This window comes from Somniosus microcephalus, chromosome 13, assembly GCF_052327205.1.
Source record: "Somniosus microcephalus isolate GS21.2 chromosome 13, FLI_Smic_1.0, whole genome shotgun sequence".
Classification (NCBI taxonomy): domain Eukaryota; kingdom Metazoa; phylum Chordata; class Chondrichthyes; order Squaliformes; family Somniosidae; genus Somniosus; species Somniosus microcephalus.
The window spans coordinates 8,937,041-8,964,891 of record NC_140999.1 but is presented as its reverse complement, the minus strand read 5'-3'; the positions used below and the strand labels follow the sequence as shown (position 1 = coordinate 8,964,891).

At 48.5% G+C, this 27,851-nt stretch overlaps 1 protein-coding gene across 1 annotated transcript in view; it reads left to right on the top strand.

Annotated features, from left to right (window-relative positions):
• arhgef18b (rho/rac guanine nucleotide exchange factor (GEF) 18b) overlaps nt 1-27,851 on the top strand; it is a 51,590-nt gene that overhangs the window by 11,660 nt on the left and 12,079 nt on the right. The window contains exons 4-19 of the mRNA XM_086004461.1: nt 184-299; nt 955-1,095; nt 3,532-3,785; nt 8,382-8,507; nt 8,640-8,757; nt 10,146-10,400; nt 11,920-11,996; nt 12,540-12,718; nt 13,933-14,024; nt 14,765-14,944; nt 17,113-17,253; nt 17,350-17,483; nt 19,683-19,739; nt 20,808-20,855; nt 21,961-22,419; nt 26,375-26,777. Coding sequence (XP_085860587.1) covers nt 184-299; nt 955-1,095; nt 3,532-3,785; nt 8,382-8,507; nt 8,640-8,757; nt 10,146-10,400; nt 11,920-11,996; nt 12,540-12,718; nt 13,933-14,024; nt 14,765-14,944; nt 17,113-17,253; nt 17,350-17,483; nt 19,683-19,739; nt 20,808-20,855; nt 21,961-22,419; nt 26,375-26,777 — 2,780 coding nt within the window. The remainder of the gene's footprint in view (nt 1-183; nt 300-954; nt 1,096-3,531; nt 3,786-8,381; nt 8,508-8,639; nt 8,758-10,145; nt 10,401-11,919; nt 11,997-12,539; nt 12,719-13,932; nt 14,025-14,764; nt 14,945-17,112; nt 17,254-17,349; nt 17,484-19,682; nt 19,740-20,807; nt 20,856-21,960; nt 22,420-26,374; nt 26,778-27,851) is intronic.

Below are 27,851 nucleotides of genomic sequence, written 5' to 3'. Positions count from 1 at the left end.
TAACTCAATAATTAGGCACTGGATTGAGACTACACAAACAAATTTCATCCAGGCCCTTTTAGCCAGCAGACAAGACCTTCAGTCTTGATTTGGTTCCAGTGGTGAACAGAGTTTGTACTGTAGCCCGCTGTGCCACCTGGCCCCTTGCCTGTCGAGTTCTAATGCTTGTGTTTTATGGTCTAGAGTAACTGCAGGGGAGATGGAGCAAGAAGTGGAGAACGGAATCCCAAGAGGTAAAGCGTGGGCCGAGGAATCCCAGAGTCTGGTTTCGTCGTCCGCGGAGTCCCTTGTGGCGGAAGGTGAGGGGACGTGCTGAACGCTGTGCCGATGAGGGAGCGTTTGGGGCATCCCACCTGTTCAGTACAGCGACTGTTGTGTAAGGCTGCTCCTGCCATGGAGCGCGCACGGGCTGGAGAAAGAGATATAACTTCGTGCCACCCGCGTTCCCATCGGGTGAGATTCCGTATCGGGGACAGAGCCTCCAAAAAAAAAAAAAAAATCAGGACGAGAACGGGGCAGAGAGAGGCTTGAGTGAGGCCGTTGAAGGATCTGCAGAGGACGAGCATTGTTGACTCCAGTGGGTTGGGGAGTTGGGGCTTGATGGCTGGGCTGGGTGGGACTCTGGGTCAAGTGGCTGGGGGGGGGGGGGAGGAGAGAGATTCGGGTGGGGTGGTGGGGGTGGAAAAGACTTGGGTGGGGCCCAGTGGCTGAGGGAGGTGTGGGGGGGAGGGTCTCGGATGGACTTGGGGCCTATGGGGGGGGAGGAGACGACTTGGGTGATGGGGGGAGGCGTGGACTTGGGGCCGGTGGGGGGGGGGGGGTTTGGGCTCTAGTAACTGGTTACAGAGCATCAGCTGAGACCAGGAGGCTGCACATTCTCCATGAAATGGTTCTGAGGGGAAGAGAAGCAAACAAATTGTGGCTAACCTATTTTTTCCCCCTCTCGTGGTTCAGACACCATTTATGCCTCTCTCAAGGCGGAGCTGGAGGCAGACAGCCAGGACCTTGAGGCTGAATCATGGAGTCTTGCAGTGGACCAGGCATATGCAAAGAAACAGAGCAAAGAAGTCAGCAAAAGGCAGGATGTGATTTATGGTAAGAAAAGTGAGCGGTTCACCGCCCCGTTAGTCTGCGCGCTCTGTCCGGCAGTCAGCCTTGTTATTCAGAGAGTTTCGGAGCGTGCTGCGAATCCAGCGAGGAGGCCAGTGTGCCTCGTTTCTACGGGTCACAGTGAATTGGCGAGTTGCGGTAACACACCCGGCATGGGGCCGCCTTTTTAACACGAGCGTAAGATTAACAATCGCTCGCTCCCAGCGTGGAGCCTCTCCCACCTGGTGCACATATCAGGATTTCACGCACGCACATGGTTTACAGTCGATTGAAATTATTAGTCTGGGCACTGATCGGGACTCCGTGAGATTTCCGTCTCTGGCAGCCGCGGCTGGGTGCGGGCTTTCATTTATTTAAAAAAAAAAAAAAAAAAAAAAAAAAAATTCACCCCGCCATGTAGAGATTTTCACCCCAGCTGATGATCGTGTTTTTGCCCCGGTTTTCTCCCCCTCTCCTGAAGGCGCTGGCTCTTGCTGCAATACAGTTCTACAGATACCAAGCACCTCGCCTTCAAACACCTGGCCGTCCTTCCTGTGTGAGCTTGGGCAGTGTTCACACGCAATTTCATAACCAAGGTTATCGCAGCTGAGCTTGACCCTGTCCTTGCCCGATGTCTGTATCCAGGCTAATGGGATGCTGGCCTTTATATCGAAAGGACTAGAATACTCGGGGGTAGAAGTTATGCTGCAGCTGTACAAAACCCTGGTTAGACCACACCTGGAGCACTGAGAACAGTTCTGGGCACCACACCTTAGGAAGGATATATTGGCCTTGGAGGGAGCGCAGCAGCGTAGGTTTACCAGAATGATACCCGGACTCCAAGGGTTAAATTACGAGGATTACACAAACTAGGGTTATAAACCCTGGAATTTATAAGGTTAAGGGGCGACTTGATCTAAGTTTTTCAAGATATTAAGGGTAACTAACAGGGTAGATCGAGAGAAACTGAGAAACTATTTCCGCTGGTTGGGGATTCTAGGACTAGGGGGCATTGTCTAAAAATTAGAGCCAGACCTTTCAGGAGTGAAATTAGGAAACGCTTCTACACACAAAGGGTGGTAGAAGTTTGGAACTCTCTTCTGCAAACGGCAATTGATGCTGGATCAATTGTAAATTTTAAATCGGCGATTGATAGCTTTTTGTTAACCAGAGGTATTAAGGGATATAGGCCAAAGGCTTGTATATGGAGTTAGGTCGCAGATCAGCTGTGATCTGACTGCCTGAACAGGCTACAGGGGCTGAATGGCCTCCTCCTGGTCCTATGTTCGCATGCCTTTTCCAGCAGGAGTCACTAGACAGGGATCCGGAATGGATACGTTGGCTGACTTTTCTCCTCTCCCTGCTCAAAGCCAAATTCCAGCACCTTTGTTGCCCCTCCGCCGCCCGACCCCCTTCCCCAGCTGTGATCAGCCAACTCCGCACAGACCAGGAACTGCCCTGGGTCCACCACGTGTGCACGGTTCAGTTCCACACTGGCTATAGTGCACTTTAATGATCCAGCAGCAGCGCTGTGACTTTGAACTAACGCATGTGATGCGTCGCAGTACGCAAAACTTTGACCCGACAGCGCAGCTTCTGCACAGTTACAGTAGCGGCTCCACCTACAGATTGAACACGCACTCTATTCCACTCCACTCACTGGAGGTTCTCGCTCGTGTCACCTGTGGCTCAGTGGGTGGCACTCTCACCTCTGAGTCAGAAGGTTGTGGATTCAAGCCCCAGAGACTTGAGCACAAAAATCTAGGCTGACACTCCCAGTGCAGTACTGAGGGAGTGTCGGAGGTGCTGTCTTTCGGATGAGACGTTAAACCGAGGCCCCGTCTGCTCTCTCAAGTGGATGTAAAAGATCCCACGGCACTATTTCAAAGAGCAGCAGGGGAGTTCTCCCCAGTGCCCTGGCCCAATATTTATCCCTCAATCAGCATCACTAAAACAGATGATCTGGTCATTATCACATTGCTCTTTGTGGGAGCTTGCTGTGCGCAAATTGTCTGCCACGTTTCCTACATTACAACAGTGACTACACTTCAAAAGTACTTCATTGGCTGTAAAGCGCTTTGGGACGTCCTGAGGTCATGAATGACCCTACATAAATGCAAGCCTTCCTTTTCTCTTGTGGACTCTACCTTTAAACAGCACTGGGAGAGTGGAGCAGAGCTCAGTGCCTCTTGACTGTATGAGCAAGGTTAGATGGGCAAAGAGAGAGAAAGAACAGGAGGCACTTTAAAACCCAGTGCTGAATAAAATGAAAGTGCCAGCGAGGGGAGAAACTGGAGCTTGACCGCAACAGGAATAAAAAGCACCACGCAGCTCTCCCCGATTTTTGACATTTGTCCCACGACTGCCCCATGATGATTTATGCTAAATCACTTGCCCTCCTTCTAACGTGCCTCTTTGTAAAAAAATAAATCTGTTCCACAGAGCTAATGCAGACAGAGATGCACCACATCCGAACTCTGAAAATCATGCTGCACGTGTACTGTCGTGGAATGAAGGAGGAGCTTCAGTTCGCCGACAGGCACATCGTCAGCCGAATCTTTCCCAGCCTGCAACAGCTGCTGGAAATCCACAGACTCTTCTTCTCCCGGCTGAAGGAGCGACAGAAAGAGTCCTTGGAGGAAGGGAGCGAGCGGAATTACCTCATCCGGAGAATTGGAGATATCCTCACACAACAGGTAGGGGGCAAAGGCGGGACCTTGGTTCAGTCTGCGCTCAACTGAGGGAGGCTGAAAGAAAGTGTTACTGTTGGCCCCAGCGGCCCTGGACCAGAGGGGGCAGAAATTGTTTGATTCCAATCGCTCACCCGTGAATTCTCCCGTTAATTCAGCACGTGTGGACCAATGTTCCCTGTCATTTTTTTGGACCGTGCAGCCCATTCAAAAGTCCGCGCATGCGTGTTTTTTTTTCAATTTAATACGCGGGGCCCCTGGGGCGCTGCGTGGTCACGCAGCTTAGAGAGGACATTGGTGTGGACATCAGCAATCATGTCTCCCATGGTTGAATAGCCTGCCAAGAGTTACTGTCCAGACTCTCTCATAAAGAATGGGCGAAGCGCTAGAGGGCTGATGCTTTTGGAACTGTACCTCACTGGGGTTGATACTATGATGGGTGTCTGTGAATGAATAAAGGACCTTAATCTCTCTGGTGCTCCAATTGCTTTGTACCGAGGACAGTGGGAACTGGGAATGATTTCGGGGCAGGTAACTTTTTAGCAAGATACTCTTGACGTTATAAACAGCAACTAAACTGGAGCAGTTCTCGGTGGTATCATTGTCCCGTGATATAAATGTAGTGCCTTGTAAAGGAAGCCTGGCACGACCTCGCTCCTGTCGCAGAAAACATTAAATCCCCTCCATGCCACAGTGAAGTGCACCATTATTGGGTCTGTTTGTACAACTCCGACTTACACACTTTTTGACACTCCCACAGGAAGTTATAATTTTCTGGTATTCAGAGTGCACACGTCTACCTGTCTGATGCATTTCTGTAAATGGGACAAACTTTTTGGCTCTGTAAATTTCTGCCATTTTATTTCCGGTCATGGGTGTGGTCGTGGAGACCGAAACCACCTGCTGCATGGTGTTGGGCAGCTGCTCGTTTGCCTGTCTTCCACGATGCGGTCAGTAAATCATAACTTAATTGAAAACATTTAGTCCACTGATCTGTGCCACGTTAACTCGTCTCAAATGGTATGGGTGCTACGATTGGTCTCGACATTACAACAGTGACTACACTTCATATCATAGAATCATACAAATTTACAGCACAGAAGGCAGCTATTCGACCCATCGTGTCTGTGCCAGCTGAAAAAGAGCTTTCCAGCTCTTGGTCCGTAGCCTTGAAGGTTACGGCACTTCAAGTGCATATCCAAGTACTGTTTAAATGTGGTGAGTGTTTCTGCCTCTACCACCCTTTCAGGCAGTGAGTTCCAGACCCCCACCACCCTCTGGGGGGGAAAAAGTTCTCCTCAACTCCCCTCTAATCCTTCTACTAATGACTTTAAATCTATGACCTCTCTGCTAAGGGAGCTCAAACATCATTGGTTGTAAAGTGCTTTGGGAAGCCCTGGGTTAGGAAGAGAAAATATCAGCAAGACTTCACACTCCTGATCACTATCCATTGACCCTTGCCACAGTGTGGGACCCTGATAACACACCCTTCCCCATGGTTCAATAACCTGCTGATAGTCACACTCTAGGCTCACAGGTAGTGAGCCACTTGAGCAAGGCACCAGAGAACTGCTAGTCCCTGTAGAACTGTACCCCAGTGTGAGGCAGTGCCTTCAGGAGAGGAGAAAAATGGGGTGGGTGAAGAGAGTTAATAAAACCAAGCAAAGAATCCCCTGGCACTATTCAGTATTAATACACCAGTATCTTTTATTGAGTAATAAAAGTATTTTAAGGTTAGTTGGGCAGCTACTCTGCTCACTGCAGCTGTAGAGGAAAGTTATGTATAGCACAGTTGCTGAATGGTATGGTTGAGTATCAGTGCTGGATCAGTTAGAAACATAGAAAAATAGGAGCTGGAGTAGGCCATTCGGCCCTTCGAGCCTGCTCCGCCATTCAACCCAAGTTTGCAGACGACACAAAGCTGGGTGGGCGTGTGTGCTGTGAGGAGGATGCCGAGAAACTCCAGGATGATTTGGACAGGTTGGGTGATTGGGCAGATGCAGTATAATGTGGATAAATGCGAGGTTATCCACTTTGGTGGCAAAAACAGGAAGGCAGATTATTATCTGAACGGCAATAGATTGGGAGAAGGGGAAGTGCGACGATACCTGGGTGTCCTTGTGCACCAGTCACTGAAGGTAAGCATGCAGGTGCAGCAGGCGGTTAAGAAGGCAAATGGTATGTTGGCCTTCATAGCGAGAGGACTGAGATGAGAAATTTCTTCACTCTCGAGGGAAGACAGGAACAGGAGTATGGGTGAGTTCACTCCTGAGTGTGATCCCCTTGTTCTAGACCCCCCCCCCCCCCCCCCCAAAGCCAGGGGAAACATCCTCCCTGCATCCAGTCTGTCTAGCCCTGTCAGAATTTTATACGTTTCAATGAGATCCCCTCTCCTCCTTCTAAACTCTAGTGAATACAGGCCTAGTCGACCCAATCTCTCCTCATACGACAGTCCTGCCATCCCAGGAATCAGTCTGGTGAACCTTCATTGCACTCCCTCTATGGCAAATATATCCTTTTCTTAGGTAAGGAGACCAAAACTGCAGGCAGTACTCCAGGTGTGGCCTCACCAAGGCCCTGTATAACTGTAGTAAGACATCCTTGCTCCTGTACTCAAATCCTCTTGCAGGTTCAGCTTTACACTGAGGGCAAATGGGGACATTTGGCCCAATATTGTTGCCGAACACTATGGCAGGAACCAAACCTTTAAGAATTTCCTGCCACATGACATTTATAGTAATAATCAGCACTGGGGGATGTTCCTGTGTGAGCCTCGACTCGCAGTGAAGGTTGACAGGCTCGTTTAATGGGGGAGCTGGGGAAATGGTCAGTGAACCCAACCCTGTCCTCACTGACGTGCACGTACTCGCCCTCTCAGGATTGTCTTAGACCCTCCCGGTGCTGCATTGGGAGCTTGCTGTGTACGGAGTTGTGTGCGCGAATTCTGTCGTTGTCAATCTGTGAAGGATGCCATTGGTACAAAAACACACTGGCGCCTGGGAGAAAACTTACCAAAGGGCCTTTAACTGGTCAAATCGCAAATATAAACTGCATCACTGCTCGAGTTTTGGCTTCATGCCTCTTGTTGGTTTGATCACGTTTTTAAAGTAACAGGTCTCGCACAGAACGAGTTTTGGACAGTCTCGGTCTAGTTCCTTGTGAAGATGGACCCAGAGCACAAAACTGACTCTTAATTTTTGCACTAAATCTTCATTCTCGCTTGCGAAAGGCCCCACGATGGCTGATGCAGTAGAGGGTGCATTTATGAGGTTCGTAGCTCAGTCGCATTGTTGGGACAGCGTAGAGGGAGCCTTGCTCTATATCAAATTTGTATTGTACCTTACCTGAGAAGGTTTGCTGGGACAGTGTAGAGGGAGCTTTACTCTGTATCTAACCCATGCTGTACCTGTCATGGGAGTGTTTGATGGGACAGTGTAGAGTCATAGTTATACAGCACAGAAAGAGGCCCTTCGGCCCATTGTGTCCGCACTGGCCATCAAGCCCTGTCTATTCTAATCCCATTTTCCAGCACTTGGTCCATAGCCTTGTATGCTATGGCGTTTCAAGTGCTCATCTAAATGCTTCTTAAATGTTGTGAGGGTTCCTGCCTCTACCACCCTTTCAGGCAGTGAGTTCCAGACTCCAACCACCCTCTGGATGAAAAAGTTTTTCCTCAAATCCCCTCTAAACCTCCTGCCCCTTACCTTGAAACTATGCCCCCTGGTTATTGACCCCTCTACTAAGGGGAAAAGTTCCTTTCTATCTACCCTATCTATGCCCCTCATAATTTTGTACACCTCAATCAGGTCCCCCCTCAGCCTTCTCTGCTCTAAGGAAAACAACCCCAGCCTGTCCAGTCTCTTTTCATAGCTGAAGCGCTCCAGCCCAGGTAACATCCTGGTGAATCTCCTCTGCACCCTCTCCAAAGCAATCACATCCTTCCTATAGTGTGGCGACCAGAACTGCACACAGTAATCCACCTGTGGCCTAACTAGCATTTTGTACAGCTCCATCATAACCTCCCCTACTTTTGCCTTCATTAGCTGAGACATAGAATATAAGTATCCCATATGCCTTCTTAACCACCTTAACTACCTGTCCTGCTGCCTTCAGGGATCTATGTACATGCACACCAAGGTTCCTCTGTCCTTCCTAGGGTCCTACCATTTATTGTGTATTCCCTTGCCTTTTGTCCTCCCAAAATACATCACCTCACACTTTTCAGGGTTAAATTCCATTTGCCACTGTTCTGCCCCTCTGACCAACCCGTCTATATCGTCCTGTAGCCTGAGGCTTCCCTCCTCGCTATTTACCACTCCACCAATTTTCGTGTCATCTGCGAACTTACTGATCATACCCCCTACATTCATACCTAAATCATTAATGTACACTACAAACAGAGGGAGCTTTACCCTGTATCTAACCCGTGCTGTACCTAACTGAGTCCCTAAAGGGGAAAAGTGTCCCATTCCCCAGCACTGTCAATCCTTGACAAATTCACACTTTAAAAAAAAAAAAAGGAACAGGGTTCAGCAGAGTTGTTAACGATGTAATCTTGTGAAGTAATTTTTTGGGGGCGTTTACAAATGTATTTTGCCTCAGTTTTCAGGTGAATGTGGCGATGAAATGAAGACGCATTATGGGAACTTCTGCGGTGGTCACAACGAGGCAGTGAATTATTACAAAGAATTGTACCAGCAGAGCAAGAAGTTCCAGAACCTGATCAAGGTGTGTAATGTGCAAGGAGACACCAGCAGCAGCAAGGAGCGTTTAACCTACTCCACCATCCAGTTACCCTACCCTGGAAAAACATTCCTTTTTAAAAAGGCATGTCTCACTATCACCTTTTTTCTTTTCCAGAAATTAAATCATTACTCTGTGGTGCGGCGTCTTGGAGTGCAGGAGTGCCTTTTACTGGTCACTCAACGTATAACTAAATACCCTGTCCTGGTGGAGAGGATTATTCAGAATACTGAAGGTATGATGGTGTAGAAGCAATCGCTCCGCTCCTCTATAGAGGAGACTGCATTGTTTTACTCTTAAGTTTTGAAAAGTGAGCAAGGTGAGATGATACTCGTATAACTGGGATATTTCGATCTTGTCGTGTTTGTGTAAAACACTTCAACAATCAAAACCCTCTTTCTCCATCGCAACCTTCCTTATCTCTCGCTCTATTTTATAGGCACCACTACGGTCAGTACTCATTGAGCTTTCCTCCCTTGTTCCTCTTCGGTTTCAAATCCCCTATTCGACTCTTGTTCCTCTCTGCGTTGTGTTGAAATCGAGACACGCTGCACTGTTTCCTACTCTTAACTTATTCTTTTCCAGGATCCTTGCTGCTCCATGCGCCTCTGGGCCTCTATTCACAGCCTGTCCAGCTGTGAGACGTTGACCCAGTTGGGATTCAGTGCTATTCCCTCCTTTCCTGGTCCACAGGGAGTGGCTTTAGGAGGCAGGGTTATCCCAGCCTCCATGCCGTGAGTGAAAAGGTCTCGTTAAAATGGAACTATGAGTCCTACACAATGTTACCTTTAAGCTGCCCGGCCACGCAGCGCTCTGGAGGCCTCGCGCAGCCGGCTCACCGGCTTTTAAATGGTAAAACCGCGCGTGCACGGAATTTTGAATGGGCCGCACAGCCCATAAAAAAGAGGGAAGGTTGGTCCTACAGTGTTTTTCCCCTCTCCCTATGGGAAAGTGCCCGGTCTCCACCCAAGGGCTGTCTGTCCTCTGTGGTATGATTGAAATCAGAAGCTCGCTGTGTGGGGGAATCGCAGGCACAGACACCCAGTGCATTGCTCTGTGGTACAATGGTGCACCATTCCTCAGACAGGACACTGGGTGGGATTGTGGCCCAAAACTGAAGAGCTACTGAGCAACACTGGTAGAAGTAAAGAAACTGGAATCTCCATCCCATCAAATGGAGATTCCAGATGGCTTGCAGTCTTGAATCATAGAAACATAGAAGATAGGAGCAGGAGTAGGCCATTCGGCCCTTTGAGCCTGCTCCGCCATTCAACGAGATCATGGCTGATCATCCAAACCCTAGCACCCGGTCCCTACACCGACAGCCATCCCACCCAAGCCCTATCCCCGTAACCCCACGTATTTAATCCCCCCTAACACGAAGGGCCAATTTTTATCATGGCCAATCAACCTAACCAGCACATCTTTGGACTGTGGGAGGAAACCGGAGCACCCGGAGGAAACCCACGCAAACACGGGGAGAATGTCTGTGTGGAGTTTGCACAGTCACCCGAGGCCGGATTTGAACCCGGGTCCCTGGCGCTGTGAGGCAACCGTGCTAACCACTATGCCACCGTGCTGCCCGTGTTTCAAACCCATGTGTGCTCCTGTGTCTTTCCCAAGCTGGCTCAGAGGATCACGAAGAGCTGACCAAGGCGTTGGCTCTGATAAAGGACACGATAACAGAGGTGGACGAGAAGGTGAGCCTGTGTGAGAAAGCTCGGCGTATGAAGGAAATTGCGAATCGGATGGATCAGAAGTCGATCGCCAAGCTCAAGAATGGAGATACCTTCCGTAAAACGGACATGTTGCGAGTGAAGAGGAGACTCTTGCACGAAGGAGTCGTCTGCTGGAAGGCTGCATCTGGGCGGCTAAAAGGTAGCAATCCCTTTCCACTTGCAACTTCTGTTAAAAGGCAGCCGACTGTCAAATGTGTCCATTGCAGGATAGGCAGCCTATATGACAAAGAGCGGCAAGAGTCAAATCAACTTGGGAGACAGGACCTGACCTGGTAACTGCAGCCTCGTTTTCTTGATCTCGAGAATCGGGAAACTAATGACATCAATAGCCAGAAAAAAACTGGAAGAATAATAAATGACAGGTCACAAATTGATGTTTGGAAGCCATATTGTGTAGTAGCCCAGATTTTCCAATTGGCATTACAGGAAACTCTTTATTGTCCGGCACCAACGGGACCGGCGTGGTGCCGGTTTATCAAAAAGTCCGGATTACAGAGAGGTATAATAAAAGGTGTGAGAGCCCCGTACACAGCAACAAATCCAGGCTTCCCTGTTACTTAGCAACAAGTGCACGAACCTCAGTTACACAGCCACAGATCCAGGAACTGCCACTAATGTGAAGTAAAACTTACCTGAACCTACTCCTGAATTTTGCCGGTTAACAGAGAGTTTCCTGTATTTTCATGCCAGTGCTAACTTGTTTATTTTACAAGTTTATTGCTGGTGTTAAATAATCAGAAAATGTAGACTACCAGAAGGCCTTTGATAAAGTACTGCATGAGTGGCTTCTTTGCAAACTAAGCTTGGTGGGTATCAGAGATGAGACCTCAACTGTAATTAAGTTATTAAAGGGAAGAAGCAGAAGGTAGTCATAAGGGGGAGAAATATTGAGTAGGGTATCACCAGGAGACCATGCTGGGACATAAATGATCTGGAATTAGTCTCTAAAGTAAGAAAGAAAGAACTTGCATTTATATAGCAGCTTTCCCATCCTCAGCTATGTAGGCATTTTGTGCACAGCAAGGTCCCAAACACAGAAAATAGGATTAATGATTAACTAGTCTGTGTTTGGTGGTTGTTTGGGAATAAATATTGGCCACATCACCAGAGCGATGAGACCTTTCCCCGTCCACCTGAACAGGGATACAGGGGTCTGGGTATAAGGTCTCATCTGAAAGACAGTACCTCTGCTAATGCTGCACTCCCTCAGTATTAGTTCCAGCCTGTGTTACATGGTTATATTCATAGTGCGGCTTGAACCTGCAATCTCTTTACTCAGTGAGCTGACACTTGGCAGGTAACAGCAAGCAAGGGGGGATCATGGATTCGCAAAAGGAGCGAAGGTCTTACAAAGAGAGCTCAACAGAGTGTAAACCTGGGCTGATTAATGGCAAATGAAGTTTAATACGGGACTAATACTGCATAGTGGAATTAAAAATGAGGCACATGTAATCCATGGGTGGGATACAACTTGCCAAGGAGAAAGTTGGAAGAGACTCTCGTGACCCCAGGGCTGGGGAGAGGTTGAAATCTCAGAACAATTTCTGCCTTTTTCTGTCCTAAATTTGGGGAATTAGAAACCAAGTTGTCTGGGGTTTTTTTGCGGGGGGGGTGGTGGAATCGACATTTTATTAACCATTTCTCTGTTCCATCTCAAGATATTTTGGCCCTCGTTTTCTCAGATGTGATTCTGCTACTTCAGGAAAAGGACCAGAAATACTCGTTCGCTGCAGTGGTAAGTGCAGGATGGGGGTGGGCACAAGGGCAGCCGATTGCCCGAACTATCTCTACCGGTTTGCTTGTAGACTGAGGACGTATGCTGTGGGTGGTGCAAGGCATCAGCTCTTCTAATGTACTGTATTTCCTCTCCTCCTTGAAGGAGCGGAGTCTGTCATGCTTGGGGTATGGGCCCATGGGTACTGACAGTCCTCCAGTATCGTCTCCATACACCTGCTCTTAGATAAGCCCCGATAGCAAAGGGTCGATTTTAACCTTGGCCGCTTGGCAGAAACCAGCTGGGCGGGCAGTTAAAATGGCCGCACTTAAGGGTGCGTCACCAAGGGCGATCCTGGCACACATCAGAGGCTTGCTCAAGGGCGGTGGTGGTGGAGAGCAAGCAGGCCAACTACTTGCTGCACAATCTGGGGGTGGCATATGATTATAGGAAAAGAGAATTATTCTCTTTTCTTTTAAAGTTTCCATTACTGGCGGCTTCTTGTCTGTTTTGAGTCACTTTGCGCTCGCCCTAACTTGGTCTCCGCATCTCCCAACTTCTCAGGACCAGAAGCCAGCTGGCATCTCGCTGCACAAGCTGATCGTCCGGGAAGTGGCCAATGAAGAGAAGGGAATGTTCCTCATCAGTGCCTCTGACGAGGGCCCTGAGATGTACGAGATCCACACCAACTCCAAGGAGGAACGCAACACTTGGATGGCAGTTATCCGGGATGCAATAGACAGGTAGCGTGGCACTGCAAACTCTGCTTCCTATCTGAAGTGCTAACATTGTGTGTTTTCTGGTGACTCCATTAATTGGCGAGCAGTGCCAACCAATGTTCCCTCTAATTTTGTTTAGCTCTGCAGGATCCCTTTAAGGGGCTGTGCGGGCCATTCAGATCACTCCACATGCACGGCTTTTGTATTGAAAAGCCGGCTGCGCGGGTTCCCTGGGGCGCTGTTCGCTTACAGGGAACATTGGTGCCAACCCACAGGGGGCCTCCCTTTCCAATCCACCTCGCCAATCTCTTGACACACAATAGTACGTCTTAAAACATTATTTTTATTTTACTTTAATTCATAATTTAGAGCTGCCTTTGAACTGTTAACTTGCTCGGGTTGCTGCCTTGAATAGCTCCCCCCTCCCCTCATTCACCCACTGGATCTGGGCCCTGTAACTGTTGAAATCCTCCCTCTCTGTGTCGAACACTCAATATATTGGTCCTGGCCAATATTTTATCCCTCAACCAACATCACTAAAACAGATTATCTGGATATTCTCACATTGTTGTTTGTGGGACCTTGCTGTGTGCAAATTGGCTGCCGCGTTTCCTACATTACATAAGAACAAAGAACATACGGCCCCTCGAGCCTGCTCTGCCATTCAATAAGATCATGGCTGATCTTTGACCTCAACTTCACTTTCCTGCCCGATCTCCATATCCCTTGATTCCCCTAGAGTCCAAAAATCTATCGATCTCAGCCTTGAATATACTCAACGACTGAGCATCCACAGCCCTCTGGGGTAGAGAATTCCAAAGATTCACAACCCTCTGAGTGAAGAAATTCCTCCTCATCTCAGTCCTAAATGGCCGACCCCTTATCCTGAGACTGTGACCCCTGGTTCTAGACTCTCCAGCCAGGGGAAACAACCTCTCAGCATCTACCCTGTCAATCCCCCTCAGAATCTTATGTTTCAATGAGATCACCTCTCATCTAAACTCCCAAGAGTATAAGTTCAATCTACTCGATTACAACAGTGGCTGCACTAAAAGTACTTCATCGTCTTTGGGACGTCCTGAGGCTGTGAAAGGCGCGATATAAATGGGTCTACCTTTTTAAAAATTTCTTTACCAAGGCAGAAACTGCCATCTTTTGAGAAACTCTGCCTGTAGCCTCTGCAGACGAGACCTGCTGACTTCACGCCAGCGGCTTAAACAACTTTTTTTTTTCCTCAGGTACCCGGTGGAAGAGGCAGCAGCCCTCGGTGAGCAAGAGGAAGAACGGCGACAGGATGAGACAAGAGTAGCCCGAATCAAAGAGCTCCAACGTAAGATGATGTCGCGGAGAAGCTGCCACTGGGGCTCTGATGCAAAATATTTGTTTTTTTCCTCCTCCTTTACTCCCGTTGAGGTGAAGTCTGTTAGTGCGGGGATTTGGAATATCTTCCACTTCAGGCACCCAAAATCGTAGGTGCTGGCCCATGCTGGAGGTGCACGGGTACCAGCAGGCCTGCAGCACCTCGCCTCATGCTCTGTGAGCTTAGTGTGTGTTGGTCGGGTATTTGACTGTGGTGGGCATCACAGCTGAACACAATCCTGTCCTTGCACGATGACTGCGTTTGTGCATTTCCTACGGGAGAGGCACTGGACAGTGCTCGGGAGTGGAAGCTTTCCCCTCTATAGCCCAGGGCCACTGTTGCATTGTTAGCACCTTTCCCGCTCGCCGCCTGGGATCAGCTATCTCGGCACAGGGATTGACCCTGGGCTGTGTGGCGTAGTGCTGTACCAGGCGCAGTGTTCCTGTTGAGCTGCGCAGGCCGCTTGCTGGTTTTACAATAGGAAAAAATGCGCATGCGCGGAAATTTGAATGGGCTGCGTACCCAAAAAAATACTGACCATTGACCAGGTGGTTCCTTTAACCCCAGCCTGGTTGGGGAGTTGCAGTCGGTTAGTTTGGGTGTGTCACGTTTTGGATTCAGGCAATGCCCGCCGTTATGTAACCCGGCGAAGTGATCGGGCAGCATCGCGTGACAGTTCCTCACTGAGTTCTCGTCTGTTCCACTTCTAGAAAGTCTGAGCGTGAAAGACGACGTGGTCAGGCGGACCCTGAATGAAAAGTTGGACATTTACAGCGAAATAGCGGAAGTCAATGGGTATCTGGACACGGGAAGGCCGCGCTTGTTTCTTCGAGCTGACACCTTGGAGTCTCAGCGGGGAGATGTCGTCCTTACTGCAGTACTGAAAGAAGGTGAGTTAGAGTGCTGCCTCCGGAACGAACAGCGGGACTGGGGTTGGTGATTTTAAGGTGGCTGTGCCATGAAAACCCTATCCTTTGGTTAATGCAGTTACAAGGCTATGAAGCGTCTCCTAGAGAGACCCCCTCACCCAGCGTATGTGAATAATAAAGGCCAACAGTCAAATGGCAGCCCTCCATTCCTCATTTTCTCCACCCCTCTTTTCTCCACTTCTGTTCTAAAGGCAGTGGGTGTTAGCAGACTGTTTGACTGTGGGGGGCATCACAACTGAAACGGAGCCCTGGTCTCATTGTGTGGCCCCCGCCCCATTTTTAGCCCAGTGCGCTGAGGCCAGTTGTTGCCCTCCCCTCCTGCCACCCTGGCTAAGTTCTGCTAAGTGTGCAGTTTTGGTCGCCTTATGAGGAAGGATGTTCTTGCCATGGAAGGAGTTCAGCGAAATTTCACCAGGCTGATACCTGGGATGGCAGGAATGATGTATGAGGAGAGATTGGATCGATTGGGCTTGTACTTGCTGGAGTTTAGAAGAATGAGAGGGGATCTCATTGAAACTTATAAAATTCTGACAGGACTGGATAGACTAGATGCAGGAAGGATGTTCCCGATGGTCGGGGAGTCCAGAACCAGGGGTCACAGTCTAAGGATAAGGGTAAGCCATTTAGGACAGAGATGAGGAGGAATTTCTTCACCCAGAGAGTGGTGAACCTGTGGAATTCTCTACCACAGAAGGCAGTTGAGGCCAATTCATTAAATATATTCAAGAAGGAGTTGGATATATTTCTTAAGGCTAAAGGGATCAAGGGATATGGGGAGAAAGCAGGGACAGGGTACTGAGTTTGGATGATCAGCCATGATCTCATTGAATGGCGGAGCAGGCTCGAGGGGCCGAATGGCCTACTCCTGCTCCTATCTTCTATGTTTCTAACTTGCTGCTGACTGCACCTAACTGTGGTTCTTTCTGATCTGTACCTCACCCAAGCACTGCATTTACCTGTGAGCCATTGCAAAGGCTTGCGTGTTTTTTAAAAATAAAATCTTGGACACTTAAGAGTGGCGGAAGATGGAAACCTCACTGTCGAAACGTCTGTCCCTTTTAAATCTTGCCCATGAAATTGACAAAGCAAGTGCCTCTCTGCTCTGTTGCCCTATTAATTTTCTGCACAGCCCCCAGAAATTTGTTTTAAATTGTCTTAACTGGAAAAAAATGTTTTTTTTTTTAATCTTCCCCTCTGCTCATGACGATGGATATTGAGGGTCTCATCTCCAGGATCTGGCTTTAGACCAGTGCAATCTCAAATGACCCCTCTCTAATATCCGACGTGTGGTGTGGATTGAGGACCGACCGATTCAGGTCAGCCAGGATCTAACTGAATGGCGGAAGAGAGGCTGAATGGCCGACTCCTGTTCCTATGTTCCAGCGACAAGCCACAAGGGTCTAAAGGAGAATGTCTTCTCCCAGTCATGTCCACTTGTATATATTCATTGCACAAGTTGCAGCCTGCCTTTCAGGAAACATATATAAAAAGAAAAGACCATGAGGCCCATCAGTGATACCCCGCCCCGCCCCGTCCCTCCGTTAGATGGTTTAACCTTGCACACCATCCCCCCCCCTCCCCAAACACCAGTAATGTTAACTCCCAGAGGAGGCAAACAAAATCAACAACAACTTCTTGCATTTATACAGTGCCTGTAATGTCGTAAAAGGTCCCAAGGCGTTTCACAGGAGTGTATATCAAACAAAATTGTACACCGAGCCACATACGGAGAAATTAGGACAGGTGACCAAAAGCTTGGTCAAAGAGGCAGGTTTTAAGGAGTGTCATAAAGGAGGAGCGAGGGGCGGAGAGGTTTAGCGAGGGAATTCCAGAGCTCGGGGCCTCGGCAGTGAAGACACGGCCGCCCATGGTGGAGCGATTATAATCAGTGATGCTCAGGTTGCCAGAATCAGAGGAGCGTAGACATCTCAGGTGGGTGGAGGAACCAAGTCAAGAAAGAAGCCAGAGGCCAATTTTTGCAAATAGTGTCTTTGTTTGCTTTTCATACACACAAATGACACTGCATTTAGAAAGAGGTGGGGGGGGGGGGGACCGACCAATGAGTGAGCGCAGACTGCTTGGGTTTTTCCAAGTCCTGTATAACCAGCATGACCTTTTAACCTTTCCAGTTGAAAACCTTCAGAACTTGATTGCCACTCAGCCTAGCAGCATAAACTGGCAGTCAGAAGACAACTTGGGGTCCTCGGGGTTGCCACGGCGAGCAGAGACTTTTGGAGGCTACGACAGCAGTTCCGCTAATCCGAGCAAAGGTAAGTTGGGCTGGCTGTGGTCAGCAGCTCTTGTGAAAGTTGCAACGGTCTCTGGTTGGGCCTCCAGTTTTCCATTCACGCCTTCTCTCTTTTCAGATGGCTCGATCAAGAAAAAGTCGAGCACGCTGTCTTCTAGCAGTGAATTGAAGGTGAAGGAAAAAGCCGGGTTTCGGGCGAGTTCTGATCCCCAACTGCAGGACATGTGCACCGAGAGCGAGAGTGGACAGACGGTACGGTAACCCTGAAGAGCCCTTAGCGTTGAGAGGTTTCATCCCAGTGTCCACTATATTTCCCTTTACTTCACCAACAATAAACTCTATTATGCTGACCTTTGACATGCAGTCGATGGAATCTCCTTCCTATCTGATGAATGGTGTAAATAGTAATTACCCTGTACGTAACAAATCATGAATTGCATAGAAATTGCAACACTCCCAACAGGCCATTCAGCACAGCTTGTCCGTGTTGGTGTTAATCTCCATGTGAGCATTGTGCCTAATCCCATGTGGCAGCCCTGTTCCCCTATCCCTTTATTTCCCTTTCCTTCAACCATCTATCTAACCTCCTCTGAAATGTTGACCTGGCCTCTGCGTCAGTCACTAACTCCGCTAGTTTATTCCTCAGCCCCACAACCCTCTGTGTAACAGTTCCTCCTGCCTTGTCCTAAATCTCTTGCATTCAGTCTTGTATTTATGGCCCCTTGTCCTAGGCCCCTCAATCACTGGAGAGTCTGTTTCTATCTACTGTGTCGCATCCCTTCATGGTTTTAAACACCTCTATCAAATCACCTTGCGTAACCTCCTGTTCTAACAAAAACAGCCCCAGTGTTTTGAGCACAAACCAGACCTGTTTTTTTTTTCTCCACTCTAATCGGGGGTCCTAGCTAGTTGCAGCAGCCCCTGCCACTATCCTAGTTTAGATAAACTAACAGAGCAAATCAGGGGCTTGTCGTAGGAGCTTCCTTGTCAGCTACTGACTGAGTCGGCAGGGGAGACTGCAGGATTAGGTGAGCAAATGGTATGTTAGTCTTTATTACAAAGGGATTGGAGTATAAGGGTAAAGAAGTCTTACTGCAGTTATATAGGGCCCTGGTGAGACCACACCTGGAGTATTGTGTACAGTTTTGGTCTCCTTAGCTAAGGAAGGATATACTTGCCATAGAGGGAGTGCAACAAAGGTTCACCAGACTGGTTCCTGGGATGGGGGGGGGACTGTCCTATGAGGAGAGATTGAGTAGACTAGGCCTATATTCCCTAGAGTTTAGAAGAATGAGGTGTGATCTCATTGAAAAGGGCTCATGGGGTTGGAGGTAATATATTAGCATGGATAGAGGATTGGTTAACGGACAGAGAACAAAGTAGGGATAAATGGGTCATTTTCGGGTTGGTGAGACTACACCTGGAGTACTGTGCACAGTTTTGGTCTCCTTATCTGAGAAGGGACATGCATGCTTAGAGGCGATGTAATGAAGGCTTACTGGATTGATTCCTGGAATGAGGGGGTTATTTTATGAGGAGATTTTGAGCAGATTGGGCCTATACTCTCTGGAGTTTAGAAGAATGAGAGGTGATCTCGTTGAAACATGTAAGATTCTGAGGGGATTGACAGGGTAGATGCTGAGAGGTTGTTTCCCCCTGGCCTGAGAGTCTAGAACTGGGGGGCATAGTCTCAGGATAAAGGGGTCGGCCATTTAAGAAAGAGTTGAGGAGGAATTTCTTCACCCAGGGTTGTGAATCTTTGGAATTCTCTACCCCAAAGGGCTGTGGATGCTGCGTCATTGAATATATTCAGGACTGAGATCGATAGATTTTTGGATTCGAAGGGAATCGAGGAATTTAGGGATCGGACGGGAAAGTGGAGTTGAGTCGAAGATCAGCCATGATCTTATTGAATGTTGGATCAGGCTCAAGGGACCGTATGGCCGACTCCTGCTCCTATTATGTTATGATTTTCTTTTAAAGGATGAAAATGACTGTAGTAATGATGTTAACATCGGGGTGGGGCTGCATTGTTTAAAATCGGGGGACAGGACAGAATAGCGAAAGGTGGGATTGTGACTCGTTCTCCTAATTGCTTTGCCGCTGGTGGGAATTTATTGCAAACCTCAATGACCATCATATCCCCCACATCGAGACGTAGAAGTAAGGGGCAGATTTTCCTTCCTTAATTCATTTTAACGAAAAAGTCGGGAAATGCGGTTAATCTGCTAGCATCAGTGAACAGAAGAAAGTGCACCCTTGGCGGGGAGAAATTAACGTTTTAAATATCAGGTGTTTGGTGCCAGCATCAACCACAAAATTTTGCAGCAACTCTTCCTGCCACTGCACTGGTCTGAACAGCTGTCGGATTGACTGGATACTCCAGGAGCCCCCATTTGGCCATTCTCTGGCACAATGTCTAACTTGGTGATTCCATTCCCTCTATTTCAGAGCGATCTATCCCAGTGGTACAGCAATAGTAACAGCAGTTTGCTGCACAATGCAGAGGTAAGATTCTGTCATTCTACTTCCATTTTGTGAATAAGTTTGATAAAACAGGTCAATGGAATCTGTGAAAATAAAATAAAAGGAAATATATTTTTGTAAGTGTTCAGAACAGGTATCTGTAGGTCTAAACATTTACTCCCTCCACCGCCGGCGCACCGTGGCTGCAGTGTCTGCTCTACAGGATGCACTGCAGCAACTTGCCAAGGCTTCTTCGGCAGCTCCTCCTAGAAGGACAAGGGCAGCAGGTGCATCGGAACACCAAGTTCCCAACCATCCCGAGCTGGAATTATATCGGCCGTTCCTTCATCGTTGCTGGGTCAAAATCCTGAAACTCCCTCCCTAACAGCACTGTGGGAGTACTTTCATCACACGGACTGCAGCGGTTCAAGAAGGCGGCTCATCACCACCTTCTCAAGGGCAGTTAGGGATGGGCAATAAGCCTTGTCAGCGACGCCCACGTCCTGTGAATTAATTTTAAAAAATGTAGCAGGACCAATATTCTCTAAGCCGTTCAGCGCTCCAAGGACCCCGCGCAGCTGGCTTTTCAGTGAGAGAAACAGCGCATCGCGGTATCTTGAATGGCCAGCGCAGCCCCTTAAAGGGGCCGGGTGACGCCAAACAAAATTACAGGGAACATTGAGCAGGACCCAACCAAGTTTGCAAAGAGTAGGAGAGAAGATGAAATAAATGAAGCAGTAATGATGAGGCGTCACCCAACTCCGGTTTTAAAAGCCTGAAGGTTGTTGGAGAAAGGGAAAACTCGGTGCGGGGGGGGGGGGGGGGGGAGGAAGAGGTCCACAGTTTTGAGGTCTTGGGAAAGAATGTTAAAGTGGGAAATGAGCGCGATGAGTCTCTAGTTCAACACATTGAGGCTGGAGGGAGGGTATATCGGGCAATACAGCTTATGAGGAACAAGAGGGGGAAATGTTGAAAGATGTACTGACTTAGCAATAAAACCGACACACAGGAAAATAGCACTTTAGGCAAACTTTGATCTAAACAGTAAGGTTCTCAATGTAGGAAATTTGCTAATTTGTCTTTCTAACAGATGTCTGGTTCTCTCTCTAGATGGCACAGTGTGTGCAGACACTGACACTTCAGTTGTACAAGCTAAAGGTAAGTGTTTTAACATTCTAATAGAACAAGGTCAGAACATGGACACAGATGTGTACGGGTATTCACCCCATCATAGCGCATCCATCCAGTTAAAACCTATAATCCTCCCACCCCCCTCTGTCGTAGCATCTAGCAATATCTAAGTCATTTCAGTGTTTTCCCTCCCCCCAATTGCATCCAAGAAGTCAACCTTTGAATGAAGAACCTGCTGACATCCATTCACTACGTTGAACCTGTGCCCCCTTGTCTGACTGTCACAGTTTAATTCTTTGAAGAAGTAACGCAAAGAGTAGATAAAGGTACAGTAGATGTAATATATTTAGATTTCCAAAAGGCCTTTAATAATGTACCAGACAGTAGACTCATGACTAAGGTCAGAGCACGCAGAGTCAGGGGACAAGTAGCAGAATAGAAACATAGAAGATAGGAGCAGGAGTAGGCCATTCGGCCCCTCGAGCCTGCTCCGCCATTCAATGCGATCATGGCTGATCATCCAAATTCAGTACCCTGTCCCTGCTTTCTCCCCATACCCCTTGATCCCTTTAGCCTTAAGAAATATATCCAACTCCTTCGAGTTGGATAGCAAGCTGGCTACAAATCAGAAAACCGAGTCCAGGTTAAACGTCGTTACTCGGATTGGCAAAAAGTGGGAAGTGGTGTTCCACAAGGATCAGTGCTAGGACCTCTGTTATTCTCCATTTGCATAAACAGTTTGGACTTGAGAACTGGAGGTACAATGCGGACAACATCAAATTGGAGGTGCAGTTAATACAGAGGATGACTGCGACAAAATACAGGAAGATGTTAAACTTGCAGAATGGGCATGTAATTGGCAAATGGACTTCAATGTAGATAAGTGAGACGTGGCACATTTTGGTAGGAAGGATAAGGAGGCCACGTACTCCTTGGAAAATAAGTGTCTAAATGGGGTAGAGAACAGAGGGATCTTGGGGTACAGAGATTAGAGTAGACAGCTCCAGTTGAAGAGCTAGCAGTGGGACAGACACGATGGGCTGAATGGTGGCCTCCTGTGCTGTACATTCCATGCCTGTGTATTTAGCAGCTCTGGTTCTTCATGGCCTGTACCCCTGTGTTTTCTCCTCAGGTTGTGATTGCCCAACAGGACAGCTACATCGAGATACAGCGGTGCGGGGAGCGGGACAAGCAGTACCGCCCATTGGGCTCACGCGGGAGCCAGCTTCTGGAGCAGGAAAAGCAGCGGAACTTCGAGAAGCAGCGCGAAGAGCGGGCCAACGTCCAGAAGCTGCAGCACCAGGTGCGGCAGGAGCAGCAGAAGTGGGAGCGGGAGCGAGACCGGCAGATGCGTGAGCTGAAACTCCAGGAGGATCGTCTCCAGGAGCGCGAGGAGGGCTTGCAGCAGCTGAGGGAGAGACTGGCTCATGACCAGGATGAACTGGAGCGACTCCGGCAGGAATACCAGCAGGACCTGGAGCGACTCCGAGAGTCCCAGAGAACAGTGGAGAAGGAAAGGGAACGCCTGGAACAGCGACAGCGGAAACAATTGAAGCACAACACGGTCATGTTTCTACCTGAAGCCGGACAGGTAATGACTTGGGTTTCATCTTTACTGGGTTTGACAGTGTGATGGCTCAGTGACTGAGTCCGAAGGTCGTGGGTTCAAGTCCCACTGCAGACACTTGAGCACAAAATCTAGGCCGACACTCCTGTGCAGTGCTGAGGGAGTGCTGCGCTGTCGGAGGTGCCGTCTTTCGGATGAGATGTTAAACCGAGGCCCCGTCTACCCTCTCGGGTGGAAATAAAAGATCCCATGGCACTATTTTGCAGAAGAGCAGGGGATTTCTCCCATGATGTCCTGGCCAATATTTATCCCTCAACCAACATCACTATAAACAGATTGCTGTCACGTTTCCTACATTACCACAGTGACTACACTTCAAAAGTACTTCATTGGCTATAAAGCGCTTTGGGAGGTTGTGAAAGGTGCTATATAAATGCAAGTCTTTCTATTTCTTAATACACAATTCTCTTCTCTGCTGAAGGTGCTGACTCAGGCTGGGTACAATTCCACCAGGCCCAGTTCCCCCTCATTTTCTTTGGGTGCGTGGCCCATTCACAGTTCCACGCATGCGCAAAATTTAATGTTGGAAAAAAACAGGTCCCGGGCTGCGCGGGACCGGCAGAAAGCTGCGCAGCTTAGAGGGAAAGTTGTCAGCAGCTCTTCGGTTTCCCTGCCCAAGTGGCTGCCTTCATGCGTGAGTCTAGATAGTGAGTGCCAGCAGGTGTTCGACTGCAGAAAGCTCTCTGAATTGAAATGAACCTGGTACTGTCAGGACTACTGACCCTGCTCACCCTTCGACCTTGTGCTCCAGTCCTGATGCCCATGCCACGGTCCTTGTGCTGCGCGCTATCCGTATGAATCTGACCTCCATTGGTATCTGGGACCTGGTTTTTAGTTAAAAAAAAAGACTTGCATTTATACAGCACCTTTCACAACCTCGACATCCCAAAGCGCTTTACAGCCAATGAAGTACTTTTGAACTGCCGTTACTGTTGCAATGTAGAAAACACGGCAGCCAGTTTGTGCACAGCAAGCTCCCAGAAACACCAATGGGAAAATGACCAGATAATCTGTTTTTAGTGATGGTGGTTGAGGGATAAATATTGTCCAGGACACCGTGTCCCAGGAGCTGCCAAATAGCAGTCCACCAGGGACTTGCATTGTGCTATGAAAGAAACCCGGGGAGAGTAAGCTTCACGAACATGTCGCACGTTTTAAATTTTGAAACAATTGGAATAACCGCGGCAGAAGCACTGCTGATGATTAACAAAAGGGTGGGCGCAAAATCCACGAAAACACTGCCCAGCCGAAAATGCATCGACTGGTAGATTCTGTGTGGTTCACCGATGACTGAATGTACCAGCCAGCGAGGTACAGAGCCATGCGGAGCAGAGTGCAGTGTGTTAATTGACCTGAGGTGGGAGGCAGTGAGGGTGCTGCAAGTCGCCTCAGTATCACTGGATTAAGGGGGAGAAAGAGCAGCCAGAATTATTGCTGCAGACTGTGCCTTCAGCTGCCAAGGCCCTAAGCTCTGGAATTCCCTCCCTAAACCCCTCTTTCCTCCTTCAAGACGCTCCTTAAAACCTACCTCATTTGTGCTAATATCTCCTTTGTATGGCTCGCTGTCAAAATGTTTTTTTTTTGATAGTCGCTCCTGTGAAGTGCCTTGGGACGTTTTATTAGATTAAAGGCGCTATATAAATGCAAGTTGTTGTTGTATGTGACGTGTCGGGCTTGATTTTTAAAAAACAAAATGGAAAATTAGAAACTGGGTTTGCGCCACGATGTCTTCTATGGCATAAAGGCAAAAGCCCACTGGAGGGCAGCAGTGGCTCTTTATGAACAGAATTATTGAACCTTTGATAATTCAGCCTGTCTATGGAGCAAACTTTGCAGAGCAGCATCCGTGAAGAATAGTTAGTCAGTGTAAAGCAAGTGAGAGCTAGTCTCTGGGACTGAGCTACAAACCAGCAATGGGAGAATGTTGTTGCTTCTAGACTTGAGTTGCATTTCAGCATATCGTCGCATCCTTTACACGGGAGGGTGTCCTGACTCGGGCGAGGGATGACTTTTCCCAAACGCGTTTCCAGGATAACTGTGCCCCCTATAAAGGATGAACCTACATTTGTATACAGCTGCTTCAAGTCCTCAAACGTTCCAAAGCGCTCTGATGCAATGAATTACCTTTTTTGAGGCGCAGTCTCGGTTATTTTGGGAAATGTGGCGGCCGTTTTTGCAACTTGCCTCATAAGGGTGGAACCTTGCGAGGTGAACGTCGTCGGGAGTGGGACCAAAGATGGGACTCGCTTCGCTGGGAGTTCCTGCCCTGAGACTTTGGTTCAGTCAAGACCCGATTTCTCTCCGAAGGCTGTGGAGCCAAGAGGGTTGAGGTATATTGTGCCGTCAGATGAGTGTAAGTGGAGCCCACCATTTGGGAAGAGATGGCTATATATTTTTTCGAAGGAAAGCCAGATAGGTCGAGGAGGTGGACCTGGGTAACCCATCTTTCCCCGATGGCGGGCAGGTGCCCAATTTTCTGGCCACAGTGGCAATAGATTGGGAGAAGGGGAAGTGCAACGAGACCTGGGTGTCCTTGTGCACCAGTTGCTGAAGGTAAGCATGCAGGTGCAGCAGGCGGTTAAGAAGGCAAATGGTATGTTGGCCTTCGTAGCGAGAGGGTTTGAGTACAGGAACAAGGATGTCTTGCTGCAGTTGTACAGGGCCTTGGTGAGACCACACCTTGAGTATTGTGTGCAGTTTTGGTCGCCTTATCTGAGGAAGGATGTTCTTGCCATGGAAGGAGTGCAGCGAAGATTCACCAGGCTGATACCTGGGATGGCAGGAATGACGTATGAGGAGAGATTGGATCGATTGGGCTTATACTCGCTGGAGTTTAGAAGAATGAGAGGGGATCTCATTGAAACTTATAAAATTCTGACAGGACTAGGCAGACTAGATGCAGGAAGGATGTTCCCGATGGCGGGGAGTCCAGAACCAGGGGTCACAGTCTAAGGATAAGGGGTAAGCCATTTAGGACTGAGATGAGGAGGAATTTCTTCACCCAGAGAGTGGTGAACCTGTGGAATTCTCTACCACAGAAGGCAGTAGAGGCCAATTCATTAAATATATTCAAGAAGGAGTTAGATATGTTTCTTAAGGCTAAAGAGATATGGGGAGAAGGCAGGGCCAGGGTACTGAATTTGGATGATCAGCCATGATCGCACTGAATGGTGGAGCAGGCTCGAGGGGCCGAATGGCCTGCTCCTGCTCCTCTCTTCTATGTTTCTATGCTTCACACGGGGAAGACCGGTGCTGGAGATGTGCCCGTCGTGTCGCTAACTAATGAGGTGCTCTCTTGCTCCACCCCATGGCATTTAGTGCAATATAAGTACAAAAAGAACGAACTTTTATATAGCGGCTTTTAAGATCTTGGGACGTTCCAAAGCGCTTTACAGCTGGCGAAGTGAGTTTTGACACGTAGTCACTGTAATGTAGGAAATGCGGCAGCACGTTCTCTCACAACAATGAAAGAAATGACCAGCTCCGCTGTTTTCGGTGTTGATTGAGGGAGGCTTGAACCCACGACCTTACTCGTAGGCGTGAACGCTACCAACTGAACCAAGGTTGACCGCTAAATGTTACTCAGTATATGAATAGTGGCTACTGGCAGGTTACCATCTTTATACAACTCTGGGATAACACCAGCCATCATACGGGGGGGATAGAGCGGGGAAGTGGAGTTGAGGTCGAAGATCAGCCATGATTTTATTGAATGGCGGAGCAGGCTCGAATGGCCGACTGCTGCTCCTATTTCTTATGTTTTTACACGGTCTTTGCTTTGAGATTTGTGTGTTTATACACGGTCTTTGCTTTGAGATTTGTGTGTTTACAGCCATGAAGCACCCTCTGTTCATCAGTCCAGACAGCATGTTGATATCCGAGTCGCCTTGGACTCATGCAATTTATCTTTGCCCCTCAGATCCCAGGCTTTACTCACTCCCAGAGCCTTGATGGAGATCGCGCCGAAGTGAACCCCTTACCGCTGAACGAAGCAGGATTGGCCCAGCACAGCCTAAAGTACCACGGGCAGCCGAGCGTGGTGGGGGAACTCTCCGAGCGACCCGCTGAAATCCAGCTTCAGAGGGAGAACAGCACCTGCTCGATGTTTGTGCGCACAACCGAGAACCGATCGTCCCTCATCCCAAAGGCCGATGTGCCCATCCACCTTGTGAGCGCCACCAATCAGATTCTGAAGCACACCGGAGTGCAGCAGAAAATCCCCACAAAACTTGCCACCTTGAAAGGGGGAAAGGAGAAGGGTGGCAAAGGGAAGGACCGGCAATCCATTGCGGGCATGCCCTCCTCAATACCATATGCCACAGGTAAAGCTCACTCTCGTCTCTTCCCTTAATCTTTTCCAACTTCAATTGAGATTTCCTTGACCAGTTTTAGCCCCTCCTGCATGAAGATGTGGGGGCACCTAGCTGGGATTCAGTTCAAGGCTGGCCGTAGATCACTGGTACCTCACCCTTGTCAGCATTGACACTGAATGCCAAGCTCTATCCTGTCCTCGCATACATCGACACACACGCAGGTTCGACCAGGAGTCTTAAGGGCAGAAGAACATCCAGGGACAACGAATGGTCATTCGGTCCATCAAAGCTAAACCTTCTAATGTCCTACCTCTCCCACTGAAACCCATCTCACTGCTGCCCTAATGACCATTGAAGTCCATCATTCTAGTACCCTAATTCTCCCATGGAAGTCCATCATACTAGTACCCTAATTCTCCCATGGAAGTCCATCATACTAGTACCCTAATTCTCCCATGGAAGTCCATCATACTAGTACGACAACTCTCCCATCAAAACCCATCACTAGTACCCCGTCTCTCCCCGTATAACATCTTTGTCATTCTGAACATCTTTAGTGTTTTTGCTCACTACCCCAGCTGGCAGACATTTCCAAATATTTCTCACTCCTTGATATTGATTTCATTATTATTTCTGTCCTCTGGCACTACCCTCCTTGTATTCTTGGTTTAGTTTATGTTTACCATTTAATACTCTCTAGTTCAGTGAGGTTGTCCTTTAACTACCTTCTTTACAGCTTGAACTGCAGTCCCATTCAATACAACACCCTGGCACTGACTCCTGTAGGGACCACTCAACATCATTTCCACCCCCCCCCCCCCCCCCCGCCAATTTAACACTGAACCCTGCAGAACCTGCTCAATACACCCCCGACCCCATACTCCTGTAGGACCCACTCGGCACCACCCTCCTCTGTCTTCCATTACGGGAATACTGTCTGCTTTCAGGATTTTTTGAGACCAGCTGTTTCCCGAACCACATATCCAGCTCTAGACTCCCATGGCTTTTAGTTTCATTAGAAGTCTTTCCTGTGGAACTTTGCCAAAAGCCTAAAACACTGGCAATAGGGAAGAGCTTATTATC